The following is a 14,097-nucleotide window of genomic DNA, read 5'->3' on the forward strand; positions in this document are numbered from 1 at the left end:
CTACTTTGGAGGCTGAGGCAGAAGGATTGCTTGAGCCCAGGAGTTTGAGGTTGCTGTGAGCTAGGCTGACGCCACGGCACTTACTCTAGCCTGGGCAACAAGTGAGACTCTGTCTCAAAAAAAAAAAAAAAAAAAAAGGGCAACTTGAGTGTCTTATAACTAATTATAATGCAAATGAGGGAACCTTTGTAATCTGTTGTTAACGAAAATAAAATGGTATGTTGATGACCTAGGACACCTATGATAACTTTAATTGAGTCTCCTTCAGAACTGTGCTGCTTCTGGTACAATAAAATGTGGAAGAACACTGAAAGAAAAAGGCAACTAGAGGCCAGGTGTGGTAGTTCCACCTATAATCCTAGCACCCTGGGAGGCTGAGGCAGGATGATCATTTGAGCTCAGGAATTCAGGAATTCGAGACCAGCCTGAGCAAGAGTGAGCCCCCGTCTCTACTAAAAAAATAGAAAGAAATTAGTTGAACAACTAAAAAAACCCAATATATGTGTGTGTGTGTACACACACACACACACATATATAATTAACTGGGCATGGTGGTGCATGTCTGCCTATAGTCTAAGCTACTTGGGAGGCTGAGGCAGGAGGATCACTTGAGCCCAGGAGTTTGAGGTTGCTGTGAGCTACACTGACACCACAGCACTCTAGCCCACTCTAGTAACAGAGTGAGACTCCATCTAAAAAAAAAAGGCAACCAGAATAGACATTTCTCTAAAGAAGTTATACAAATGGCCAATAAGCACATGAAAACATGCTCAATATCACTGGTCATTAAAGAAATGCAAATCAAAACCACAAGATATCACTTCACACTCACTAGGACAGCTATTAAAAAAAAAAAAAAAAAAAAGTGGTGGCATGGCCAGGCATGATGGCTCACATCTATAATCCCAGCACTTTGGGAGGCTGAGGTGGGAGGACTGCTTGAGGCCAGGAGTTTGAGACCAGCCTAAGTAAGAGTAATACCCCATCTCTATAGAAAATAAAAAATAAAAAAAAGTGTTGGCATGGATAAGGAGAAATAGGAACTCTAATATATTGCTGGAAGGAAGGTAAAATGGAGCACTTGGCTGTGGAAAACAGTTTGGCTGTTTCTCAAAGGTTAAACGGGGAGCTACCATGTGACCTAGCCGGTTCATTCCTAGGTATATATCCAAGAGAAACGAAAACATATGTCCACATATAAACTCGCATACAATGTTTATAGTGGCATTATTCATATTAACAGTGGAAATAATATAAATGTCCACCAACAAATGAACAGATAAATTGTGGCACAGATACAATGGAGTATTATTCAGTCCTAGGAAGGAAGAAAACACTAATACATACTACAATTTGGAAGAACTTTGAAAATATTATGCTGAGTTAAAGAAAACAGCATACATAAAAGAATGGATATTGAATGACTCCATTTACATGTAATTTTCAGAACAGGCAAATCCATAGAGACAGAAAGTAGCCTGGTGGTTGCCAGGGCATGAGGGGAAAGGGGGATGGGGAGTAATTACTCAATGGATGCAGGGTGTTCTTCTGGGTGCTGAAAAAATTCTGAAACCAGAAAGAGGTGGTGGCTGCACAATATTGTGAGTGTACTAAATGTCAATTAATTACATATTTTAAAATGGTTAATTATATGTCATATGGATTTCACATCAATTTAACTTTCACACTAAAAAAGCAAGAAACAAAAGTCACAACTAAGAATTTTTATCATGTAATTTTTTTAAAAAAGATAAAGCAGTCACTTTTAAAATAGCAAGAGTAGACCATGTACACAGAAACTAAAAAGACTAATGGGAAAAAATTAAAGTAATGTTGCTAACTACTTTTTTTCCTTTTATGAATAATCAAATATAGGCAACTGTTAATGTTGATGACATACTTTAGAAAGGATAGCATGCGGATAAAAGCAATGGGAATGGAAAGACATGAAGACAGAGAACGAGGTCCTTATCTTCTCTGGGAACTGTCAATAAAAAGTGGAGACTGCATTTTAAGTGCAGAACTATGGAATGACAATTTTATTTCATGGTATTCAGAAGTCAAAATATGAAACTTTTCACACAGTGTTTATTACTTTAAGCACAAGGTTGGAGGATGGAACAGACAAAACCCTTGGGCTCCTTTATGTGCTTGTGCCAAGGATGGCACAATGAGAGATGCCACAGGGAGCAGCAGGGGCCTCAGGGGGTCCTCACCCCCAGGGTTTCTCTCAGAATAACCTTGAGATCGTTCACTTCCCTGCAAATTCTTTATAAAATTATGTCTAGGGCCGGGCGCGGTGGCTCACGCCTGTAATCCTAGCTCTTGGGAGGCCGAGGCGGGCGGATTGCTCAAGGTCAGGAGTTCAAAACCAGCCTGAGCAAGAGCGAGACCCCGTCTCTACTATAAATAGAAAGAAATTAATTGGCCAACTGATATATATATGTAAAAAATTAGCTGGGCATGGTGGCGCATGCCTGTAGTCCCAGCTACTCGGGAGGCTGAGGCAGAAGGATTGCTGGAGCCCAGGAGTTTGAGGTTGCTGTGAGCTAGGCTGACGCCACGGCACTCACTCTAGCCTGGGCAACAAAGCGAGACTCTGTCTCAAAAAAAAAAAAAAAAAAAAAAAAAAAAAAAATTATGTCTAGGAGTGCTAAGAATAACTATTACTATCTTAGGTCAGATAGAAGATACTTTAATCCACAGGAAATGTTTCTGAAACTGAATGGATTCAATTTAATTTAGCAAATACTATCTACTTACTGGGGAGATTTTGTTTCAGGTAGAGAGCTGGCTTCAGGTCAGCTGTGTAATTTCAGACAACTACCTAACCTTTCTTCATGTTTCATCTTAAAATTTAGCTAATCCATGGAAACGCACTTAGCATGGTCCCTGACACGTGGTGAGAATTCAGTCAACGTCCTTTATCATAACTGCCCTTTGAAGACTCAGTGCAAACATCACATCCTTGGGGCACCAGCAGTCAGGCCTCCAAGTACATTATGTAGTACATTTAGTACATTTATGTAGTACTTGTAGGACTCTGTCTACCTGTCATCTGTCTGCACTGTCATTGTCTTTTACTTCTTGCTTTGTCAGACTGATGTCTTTCTGTCTCTCAGTGCCTGACATAACCTAGAGCTCAGCATGTCTATGGAACAACTGGAAACGGCACCTGATGTAAAGGACTTCACGACTGGTGTGTGTATGAGGGGGTGCTATGGTTTGAATGTTTGTGGCTCCTCCAAAATTCATGTTGAAACTTTATGTCCAATGTAATATAATATTAAGAAGTGGGGCTTTTAGGAGGTGATTAGGCCATGACAGCTTTGCCTCTATAAAAGGGTTTGAGGGAGTGAGTTGGTCCCTCCCACCGCTTCTGCCATGTGAGGACAGTGTGTTAGTCTCCTAAGGAGGATGCAGTGATAAGGTGCCATCTTAGAAGTAGGGAATAGGGCCCTCACCAGACACCAAACCCACTGGTGCCTTGATTATGGACTTCCCAACCTCCAGAAATGAAATAAAAAAATTTTTTGTTTGTTTGAGAGAGTCTTACTCTGTTGCCCAGGTTGAAGGGCAGTGGCTTCATCACAGCTCAGTGCAACCTTGAACTCCCAGGCTCAGGCAATCCTCCTGGCCCAGCCTCTTGAATAGCTGTGATTACAGGTGTGTGCTACCACACCTCACTAATTTTTCTAATTTTTGTAGAGATGGGGGCTTATATTGCTCAGGCTGGTCTCAAACTCTTAGCCTCAAGTGATCCTCCCGCCTCCTCCTCACAGAGTGCTAAGATTACAGAGATGAATCACTGTGCCCCAGCCTCTGAAATAAATTTTTGTTCTTTATAAATTACCCATTCTCAGGTATTTTGTTACAGCAGTAGGAATGGACTAAGGACAAAGGGTGTCAACGAGAAATACCTCCAGTACAGCAGGCAGGATTTCTATAGGTGGAGATCGGGCATGGTGGTGTGTGTGGGGGGAAAATAGGAGTAAAATGGACAAGCTCAGAACAGCTATGTCTAGCTGGTTTAAATTTATCATCCTAGGTCTGCTCTCTAGTTCAATAACACTTACACTAGGCACAGTGGAGCTTTTCTTGCGTTCAGGAATATCTGCCTTATTGGGATTATTTGCATTCCCAAGCATGGGACTGGCTGGAGCAATTCCCTTTCCTCCAACAGCAATGCCACTTGATTTCCGGGAGGGAATTCCATCTTCTTTGAGGTCACTATCTGTAGTGCTGGTTTGACTTCTTTTTGGATATGCCACAACTGCAGGAACAGCTGGTCCAGCTAAAATAAAGAGTTCACTTTTTAAAAGATAAAATATAATTTCACATTTTATTCTGTGAAAATAAACATTTTGTAAAACAATCAAAGATTCCTATTCATCTAAAAAAATGTAAAACAGTAAAATCCTCTAAGATGTTGCCCACTTATATATACAATGTTTACTCTATGCAATGAATTCAATTTGAAATTTCACTTATTACTCCCTAACTTTCTACTTTTCTTGAAGATTTCTTTTTTTTTAAAAAAATAATTGTTTATAGTGGTCCTTTGGAAACATCTTAAGGGGGTGTTATCATATAGATAACTAATCAAATTAATTAGAGCCACATACATCATGCAGAATGAACTGGCTCACTTTGTATATCTGAGTGAATTACATCCATTTTTGTACAAAGAGATGCCTTCACCTTATGGAACAGAACAGTATAGACTTTATGGGCCATTTCTTTTAAACTTTTAACTTGGATCTTTTTAAAAGCACTCATAAGGCCGGGCGTGGTGGCTCACGCCTGTAACCCTAGCACTCTGGGAGGCCGAAGTGGGTAGATTGCTCAAGGTCAGTTCAAAACCAGCCTGAGCAAGAGTGAGATCCCTCCTCTACTAAAAAGAAAAGAAATTAATTGGCCAACTAAAAACAAAACAAAAATATATATATATAAATTAGCCAGGCATGGTGGCACATGCCTATAGTCCCAGCTACTCGGGAGGCTAAGGCAGGAGGATGGCTTGGGCCCAGGAGTTTGAGGTTGCTGTGAGGTAGGCTGACGCCACGGCACTCTAGCCCAGGCTAGAGTGAGACTGTCTCTAAATAAATAAATAGATAGATAAAAGAACTCATAATCTTCCAGATTAATATGAACTTGAGTAGACAGAGGAAGGTGGTAAAAGCAGAGGAAAACATGTTCCTCATGTTAGCGACAGGGAGGAATTGGGCAGAGGTACCTGGTCATACCCCCAACTCCAGGAGCAGTGAACCTAGGGACACCTCAGGTGCATGATTAACCAATGCCCTGCAATAAACCATATGGAGACTCCAATAGTAGCACAGGAGATCTAGAGTGCAAAGAATTTTAGAAATGAACATAATTATTATATTCATCAGTTATGATATCCAGTGATAAACTTAAAGAACAGCACCAAATGCTCATCATTTATTCTAAGGCAGACGGACTTTGTATTTTAGGTCTATTAAAAGGGTGGAGAGGGGAAGTACCAGTTGGACAAAAAACTAAATGGCAAATCTATTTGGAACTGAATTGAAAGTAAACAGGGCTTAGGAGTTTGAAGTTGCAGTGAGCCATGATTGGCCACCGCATTCCAGTCTGGGCCACAGAGCAAGACCCCTGGGCTTAATTTTATTTATGTATGGGAGAAGAACAATTAAACTCTCAGTTTGGTAATTTTCACATATAAAATGAAGAATTAACCAAATATAGGGTGATATTACTCTTAACATTTATCTTTTTTTTTTTTTTTTTGAGACAGAGTCTCGCTTTGTTGTCCAGGCTAGAGTGAGTGCCGTGGCGTCAGCCTAGCTCACAGCAACCTCAATCTCCTGGGCTCGAGTGATCCTTCTGCCTCAGCCTCCCGAGTAGCTGGGACTACAGGCATGCGCCACCATGCCCGGCTAATTTTTTATATATATATATCAGTTGGCCAATTAATTTCTTTCTATTTATAGTAGAGACGGGGTCTTGCTCTTGCTCAGGCTGGTTTTGAACTCCTGACCTTGAGCAATCCGCCCGCCTCGGCCTCCCAAGAGCTAGGATTACAGGCGTGAGCCACCGCGCCCGGCCTAACATTTATCTTTTTTCCCAACATCAGGAGAGGTTTACTGACATTGTGAACATTCAGGTTATTATCGATTTGCTTTGAAACCTTTACTAATTGTATTTAGAAATCACAAAATCCTTTAAGATTTGAGATTCTGAATGGAAACAGACATTGATCCAATCTACTGAATGCATTCAGATTTCCTGTTTTACTTGCACTCAGTTGTGTCTGTGTATTTACTTCTAGATCCTTTTATCACACATGCAGATTTGTGTGGCTCCATCTCAGAGACTTCATGAGCTTCCCCTTTCACAGCGACAGCCACCTCCCTCTCGCCCCAACCCCCTTCCCTAAGCCCTGGCAGCCACTAACTTGCTCTCCATCTCTATAACTCTGTCATTTTAAGAATGTTATATGGGCCAGGTGTAGTGGCTCACGCCTGTAATCCTAGCACTCCGGGAGGCCGAGGTGGGTGGATTGCTCGTCCGGAGTTCAAAACCAGCCTTAGCGAGACCCCGTCTCTACTAAAAATAGAAAGAAATTAATTGACCAACTAAAAATATATATACAAAAAATTAGCCGGGCATGGTGGTGCATGCCTGTAGTCCCAGCTACTTGGGAGGCTGAGGCAGGAGGATCGCTTGAGCCCAGGAGTTTGAGGTTGCTGTGAGCTAGGCTGATGCCACAGCACTCACTCTAGCCTGTGCAACAAAGTGAGACTCTGTCTCAAAAAAAAAAAAAAAAGAATGTTATATGAATGGAATAGTATATACCCTACTGAGATTGTTTTTCACTCAGTACAATTCCCTTGAGATCCATGTTGTGTATATCATAGTTTGTTCCTTTTTAGTGTAAGTAGTAGTCCCTGGTATGGATATATCACATAGAAATTTTACATAGTGCAATTTGTAAGTCTTTTCTTTCATGGGTTTAGTCTGAGGTCACAGTTAGAAAGATCTTTACCAGTCAAAGTTATAAAGCAATCATCCCATGTTTTAATATTTTTCTTTCTTTTCTTTTTTTTTTAGAGTCATGCTCAGGAAACAAACATCTTTTAATATTTCTGAGGTTATATTTTTTATATTTCTACTTTCATTCCAATTGGAATTTATCCTTGTATAAGATGTGGGAAACAGATCCAACTAATTTTTTTTTCCTGAGAACTATCAACTTGTACCAATACCATTTACTGATTAGTAAACCAGTGATTGTTTTGGTTTTTTTAGCAAGCTAAAGAACCCCTTGAAAATCTAATAAAAATCGTCCTTCCCAGAAAAATGTGTACCAACACACACGAACAAGGGTTCACACTTGGGTCCCAAATTAAGAAGCACAGCTACGTGTTATAGAATTGTACACCCAGGGGGAAAAATAAAATAAAACAAAAAAAGAAGCACAGCTATAAACTGCACTGTGGTTTCAGAGCAGCAGGCACATATGCAGAGGAAGGCACCCAAAGGCAGGCAAAGGGGAGTGGTGAGAGGCAGCTGGAGGATGAACTAGAGATGGCCTGGCTACAGGCTTGCTTGCCTTCATCTGGTACCAAGGACTTTGCTAGGCATCAGCTTTGGAGCCTGTCTAGTTTTTAGCACTTAAAAGAACAGTGCCACAGGCATAATACATCTTTCCTTTGCTGACCACTCTCTCCATACCCATAAAAAATAAAAAACAGGCATTGGGTCATTAAGTGATTTTCTCTATAAATATTAATAATTTTGGGAAATATTCTTTTATGAACTTCCTTTTAATATTAGAAACTCCAAGAAAGAAGGATGATTATTATCATAAAAAGGATACACCAGTGAGATGGTTTAGTGAACAAAGCCATAGGACCAGAGTCCTGGGTTCTGCCCCAGGTCTTCCTCACTTGCTATGCAACCTCAAGAGACTAGGTGACCTCTCTTGGGCCTATTTTCTCATTGATAAAATGGGCTATTGGTATGTAACACCATGTTTAAAGATCTTTTTATCTCTAAACGTTTATAAGCTGGGGAAAAAAAGCACTCATAATCCAGATGAAATCTATGTGCTTAAGGAAGAACTAATTTATTATGATATTCCTAACAGACATGACAAAATTCTATTATCAGGTTTCTTTTACGTTTCAGAAAGAATTCCCTTTAAATCGCATCGTTTTAGGGCAATATGTAGGCATTGCTAATTGCCCTGCCATCCACAGACAGTGAAAAACCCCTCCTCATTAGCAACTAAAAAACACAAAAGACAGACACCCAGATCAATACCTCACTTACAAATGCCATGAACACAAATGCTGGTGTCAGCATGGGTTCAAGCTCTCAGTTATAGCCCAGAACAGTAGGCACTGTAGAAAACTGACTGGCACTGTTAGGACACTGTGCTGCTTCAGTCCAAACACACAGGAGGCAGCATCAGCAAGAAGAATTATGGAAGCCAAGGGGTAAGGAACCTGTAGGCTTCCTGCCACATGTGGCCTTCTGGATCGTTGAGTATGGTCTTTTGACTGAATCCAAATTGTACATAATAAATCCTTTTAATAGTGTCAAATCTCAAGGTGAAAGAATGAAGGTGTAAACTATCCAGAGAAGAGAACTCAAAGAACACGGGATGAAATGGGGTTCCATATAAGGACATATTTTTAAAAGTTAGGACCAGACCAACAGAGATTTGGTTCCTGAATCCTGGAATACTGAAATTAATGGAAATGCCCACAATGCTAACACTTACAGCTATGAATGAAAACACACACACATAAGAGTCTCAGGACTCTACCTCAAGAGCAGAATAACTACAGAGCATGGTAAGCACAGCCACTGGGCTCTCAACCTCATAAGGACTTGGCTTCTATCGGGAAGTTTAAAACAAAGGGTGACTTAACCACACAAAACAGCAAGAGTGTGGATGAGAATGAGACAGTATCATGAACTCGGTTTTATTAAAAAAAAAAAAAAAGACAGTAAGAATTTAAACCAATGAAAGCAGGACTGGGATACTACATATTCTCAGGGCTTCCCTGTCTAGCCACTGGCCACATGTGGCTAAAGACATGTAACTTAATTAAAATTTAAAAAATGGAAAGTAATTTCCTCAGTTCAAGTGCTGAACAGCTGTGAGCGGCTAGTAGCCACTTGACTGGACAGCAAGATAGAGAACATTTCATTACAGAAAGTTTTACTGCAAAGTACTGCTCTAGAAAGTACATGTTTCTAGAGCAGCACTAGAGGTGGAGAAGAGAGTGAACTGAACTGCATACTAAGGCAGGGGTGGATGGTGACGTTTCTACCCAGCTGAGTCTTACCCAACAGAAGCCAGAGTGTACCAAGGAGATCAGAGCCTTGAGGGACTTGTGCCAGCAGCTGCGGGAATGCTAAGAAAGAAATGCCAAGAAGGGACACAAAGCCAAGCTCCAACCCCGGCAGGCCCTGAGAATGCTTCCCCATGTGAGGAGGGACACTCCAAGAGAACACACTGTCATGTTGTCAGACTTACCATGGTCACTGTAACGTCTCTGCTTCTGGCTCGACGACACACTTCTCTGCACTTTGTGATGAGGAGACTGGCCGGTGCTGTTGTTGAGATCACTGCTTGGCCGAACCTTAGCGAGTGAAAGATTGCTGCTGGAACTGGAATCGCTAGCATCCAGCTGAGAGGAAACAAGAAAAACAATAAAGCACAACATGAACCCAAATGGTTTATTAGGAAACTAAACTTCTCAGAACACACAGACCTCTCCTTAACAGTTCATTCAGAAACATGAAGAATCACAGTGTTCTTGTCATGGTCATGGGAGTTAGATTTGGTATTTGCAGGCAAATTTTTAAAAAAGGATATGTCAAACATGTTATACATATCTAAAAAATAAAAACTAAGAAAATAGCTTATACAAACTGTTAATTTACATAAAGGGTATTTTAGTTCTTCCTCTCTGATTACTCTTACCTCTGAAGATTTTCTCCCCAACAACAAATATGTGGCTGTGATTTCATCATATTTCATTTTACTAAGAGATTCTTGAATTTCTTCTTGTGAATATCCCATTCCCACCAAAATACCTAAAAAAGAAGGGTAAAATATAGTTTATGTGTTTTGTTTGGGTAAGAAATCATTCTGTTTCAGGGTAAAATAATTTTACTTGACCTAAAACATCACATATTTTCTAACACAAAGGAGCTCTTATTTCAGAATTACTGGGTGCTATTGTAGGAAACTATAGTAAGTTCCTAACTATGACAGAACAGATAGGCTGATTCATTGTTATATAACTTGTGCTTAACATCCCATTATTCAACTTTTAGGGACGTGCATGAGTCAAAACAGAAATATATTACTTACACAAACATATGCACACATAAGCATGTAGGCACAGAGTAATTACCTATTCTTTTCTGGTCTGAGATGTCTAGTTCTGGCTCAACAAATGGTTTAAGTTCATCTTCCTCGTGCCCTGCATTGATCCACCTGTCCTTCATGATTTGCTGAAAAGGTGAACTGTTCATTAGCAGAATATAAAATATTCCAATAATCACAATATTTAGGCAAATTTATTTCAACATTTGTTGACTATAGGTCAAAGGGTAACTTAAAAAAAAAATTTTTTTTAATGTCTCAATTCCTGCTTTAAAAGTCCCAAGCAAATATTCACTCAGTATGCCACACAAACCAAGGTGAGTTCTAAAAGCTCTCCAAAGTTATTACTTATTTCCACTTATGTGATTACCTCTAGAGTGCCTCTTTTAATTGGATTTAGCACCAGAAAACGTTTGAGAAGGTTTTCACAGTCTGTAGACATGTAGAAAGGGATTCTGTATTTCCCTCTTAATACTCTCTCTCTCAGTTCCTTTGGGGAGGGAGAAAGGACAGAAAACTAGTCAATCAACTTTTAGGTTAAAAAATAACAAAAAACCCATTGAAACCCCTAAACTGATATACATTACAAATATAAACCCATATAATTTAATGAAACTCCTTTTGGTTTTGTATAGTACACGGATGTAACTGCTTCCTATACCTTCAGGTTTTGCCCATCAAAGGGAAGGGAGCCACTGACGAGTGTGTACAGGATCACCCCAAGACTCCACACATCCACCTCTGGCCCGTCGTATTTCTTGCCCTGGAAGAGCTCGGGGGCTGCATATGGAGGACTGCCACAAAACGTGTCGAGTTTACTACCAACAGTAAATTCATTGCTAAACCCAAAATCTGCTATTTTAATGTTCATATCGGCATCTAACAATAGATTTTCAGCCTAGAGGGAAAACATCAAGACAAAAATAAAATTTAACCAAAACGTAATGAGAATAAGATCAGGCATTTCATAAAATAAGCTTTTTGTAATGATATAAAGTTAATATCTAATGAATAAAATAAGAACACATTTTTCCTAGAGGAAAAAAACAGGAGAGAAATTAGAACTCCTACTTTTATAACATTAACAATCAATAACAGACATGAAGTGCTCCAGCCTCAGTAGATGGGACTACAGTGAGTGCCACTATGCCTGGCAAATTTTTAATTTTATTTTTCGTGTAGAGACAAGTTTCACTATGTTGCCCAGGGTGGTCTTGAACTCCTGGTCTCAAGCAATCATCTTACCTGTACCTTCCAAAGTGCTGAGATTATAGGCATGAGCCACTACACCCAGCCCTTTGACAGGGTTTTAAATTAGGGATAATAAAGGGGTCTTTAAAAAATGGGTACTTGCTTTAAGTGGACAGCCACATTTAAAAAAACTGCTAAACAATTGTAAAATGACAATTATTGGGGAAGAGAGAATCACAAAACCCACTGAAGAGACAAATCACACTCTCATTTATTTCAACAAACATTCACTATGGGGCTCCTATACAACAGATGTTATATTAGTGTCTGAACATGTAATGAACCAGACAGACAGAACCCTGCCCTCAGAAGCTCCTATTTTATAATGGCAGAAAGATAAGCAGCTGGCCTGAGACCCAAGTGCTGTGTAACCGAGGAGGCACAGGGCCTAGGGGCCTGGCACTGAAGGGATGGACTGCTTCCCAGAGGAAGTGATGTCGAAGCACAAGAAGGTGCACCTGGTCATAATGTGTGTGTTGAGGAGCCATGTTTCGGGCAGAATAAAGAGTCCAAGGACACATAGGTGAGAGAGTGCATGTTTCACTCAAGAAACTGAAAGTGTAGGGGAGAGAGATGCAGACAGACGGCTGGGGAAATGGTCGGGGCTGAATGACAAAGGACTGTACTCACGAAGTCTAGGTTTTCATCCTAAGGGGAATGTGGAGCCACTAAAGAGTGGTTGAAACAGAGAAATAACTATCTTATTTGTGTTTTTAAAGAAGTCCATTCTTGGTGAAATATGGAAAATGTGCATGAGAAGAGGCAAAATTGGAAGCAGAGAAGAACAGGCAAGAAACTAGTATTATAATCAAGTATGAGATGATGGCGTCTGGCCTAGCATAGTGCGAGGGACAGAAAAGAGTGAGTGAGTTTAAGAGATACTTAGAGAGCAGCAGTAAAAGGACCTGGCTGGTGACTGAGAGGATGGTAAAGCAGAGGGCCACCTGTCATCAGAATGAGAAGTGAAGGTTTAAGATCAGGAAGGAAGAGTTTAGGCTTTGAACGTGCTACATCTAAGGTGCCTGAGGGACACTTAGGTGAAGATGCCCTTGTCAGTTGGGTCCTGGACCCTGGGAGAGCCCTCTGGCTGCAGGAAGGGCCTTGGGGGTTGTCAGCACACAGGTGGCTACTGCAGCTAATGGAAGAACATACTGAGGGTGGGCACGCAGACCAGCGAGTCAATGACCATCACCTAAGGAAAAAGCGTGCTGAGGACCAAGCTAAGATGTGGAATCTAGAAATGTTTAGAGAAATATGCCGTGACCATGTAGAGAGAAAAAAGGTGTACCTGGAAGAGGATCTGGGGTGGAGAGGTGTTGAGCATGTATAAATGCTAAGAAGCAGGGAGAGGGAGATGGGAAGAAGGGGAGAGGGGGAGGGGGAGGAGGAGAGGGAGAGAAGGAAAGAGGGAGAGAAGGAGAGAGGAAAGGGAGAATGAAAACATGGAGAGAAAAGAGGCATGGGACAGAGACAGGACGCAGAACACAGAGGCAGGGGCAGCACAGGTGCCCCACTTTCCTGTAATGAGAGGAGAGCTGAAGGATGGGTGCGGGTGCAGGTGCAGCTAGGACGAGGGCCCGCAGTTTCCATTTTCTCTGTGAAATAGGAAACCTCATCCTGTGCCGGGGTGGAGGCTGTAACAGAGCCTCAAAGAGGCACTGCTGTTAACAGGAGACAATGCTGCCTGGAAAAGAACAAGAGAATGCCAGGCGGTGCTGAGGACACTGGCCAGGTGTGACCACATGTTCCTGGAGGCCCTCATCTCTTTGGCTGTGGGAGGACTATCCTCCAGAGATCAACCATCACACCTTAACTGAAACATAAAATACTTCTCAAAAATGTCAATTTATTTACCTTTAATCCTTTACTGTAATTTGATTAAAAGGATCCAATTATTATGAGATTTTTGTCTTATTTGATAACAAAACCTAACGCCTGATTTGTGTAATGACAGAACTGAACACATACAACTAGAGCATACACGTCGGACACTTCTACCCACCTTCAGGTCTCTGTGAACGATCCGTTTCTGATGACAGTATTGGACTGCAGACACGATCTGAATGAGGAGATACGCAAGGGTCAGTCCTCACAGGAGCAGATTCCGAATTAACAGGAAAATAACTTTGTCAATGTTCACACATGCAAAATATGCAGTGAGCACCTGAATGTGTGGATTTCTAAAAACAATTTTCTCATGCTTTGAACTTTTCAATCTGGAGAAATTCAGGGCTGAGGGCTTTCGAAGACAACGGTGAAGATGTCCTTCCTGTTCTCTGCAGTTTTAACTACAAGTCTCTTATTTGACTTTGACTGCTGACATTCCACTTGTTTTTGAGCGTAATGCCAGGATCCATCAAATTGCCCTGCATCTGGAGGACTCTGGCTGCCCCAGGCCCGAGACCAGATGGCTTTGGTACAACTTTCCCATGACTGTGTCACCAACTCAAAAC

The 14,097-nt window shown here is 41.0% G+C and overlaps 1 protein-coding gene across 12 annotated transcripts in view; it reads right to left on the reverse strand.

Annotated features, from left to right (window-relative positions):
* The window catches only part of MARK3 (microtubule affinity regulating kinase 3), a 91,062-nt gene that overhangs the window by 16,884 nt on the left and 60,081 nt on the right, over nucleotides 1–14,097 (reverse strand). For all 12 annotated transcript variants that reach the window (XM_076003694.1, XM_076003693.1, XM_012746323.3 and 9 more), the window contains 7 exons: nucleotides 13,647–13,703; nucleotides 11,055–11,291; nucleotides 10,764–10,883; nucleotides 10,422–10,521; nucleotides 9,986–10,098; nucleotides 9,536–9,689; nucleotides 4,077–4,294 (listed from right to left, as the gene is read on the reverse strand). In XM_076003694.1, coding sequence (XP_075859809.1) covers nucleotides 4,077–4,294; nucleotides 9,536–9,689; nucleotides 9,986–10,098; nucleotides 10,422–10,521; nucleotides 10,764–10,883; nucleotides 11,055–11,291; nucleotides 13,647–13,703 — 999 coding nt within the window. The remainder of the gene's footprint in view (nucleotides 1–4,076; nucleotides 4,295–9,535; nucleotides 9,690–9,985; nucleotides 10,099–10,421; nucleotides 10,522–10,763; nucleotides 10,884–11,054; nucleotides 11,292–13,646; nucleotides 13,704–14,097) is intronic.

Source organism: Microcebus murinus, chromosome 6 (assembly GCF_040939455.1).
Source record: "Microcebus murinus isolate Inina chromosome 6, M.murinus_Inina_mat1.0, whole genome shotgun sequence".
Taxonomy (NCBI): domain Eukaryota; kingdom Metazoa; phylum Chordata; class Mammalia; order Primates; family Cheirogaleidae; genus Microcebus; species Microcebus murinus.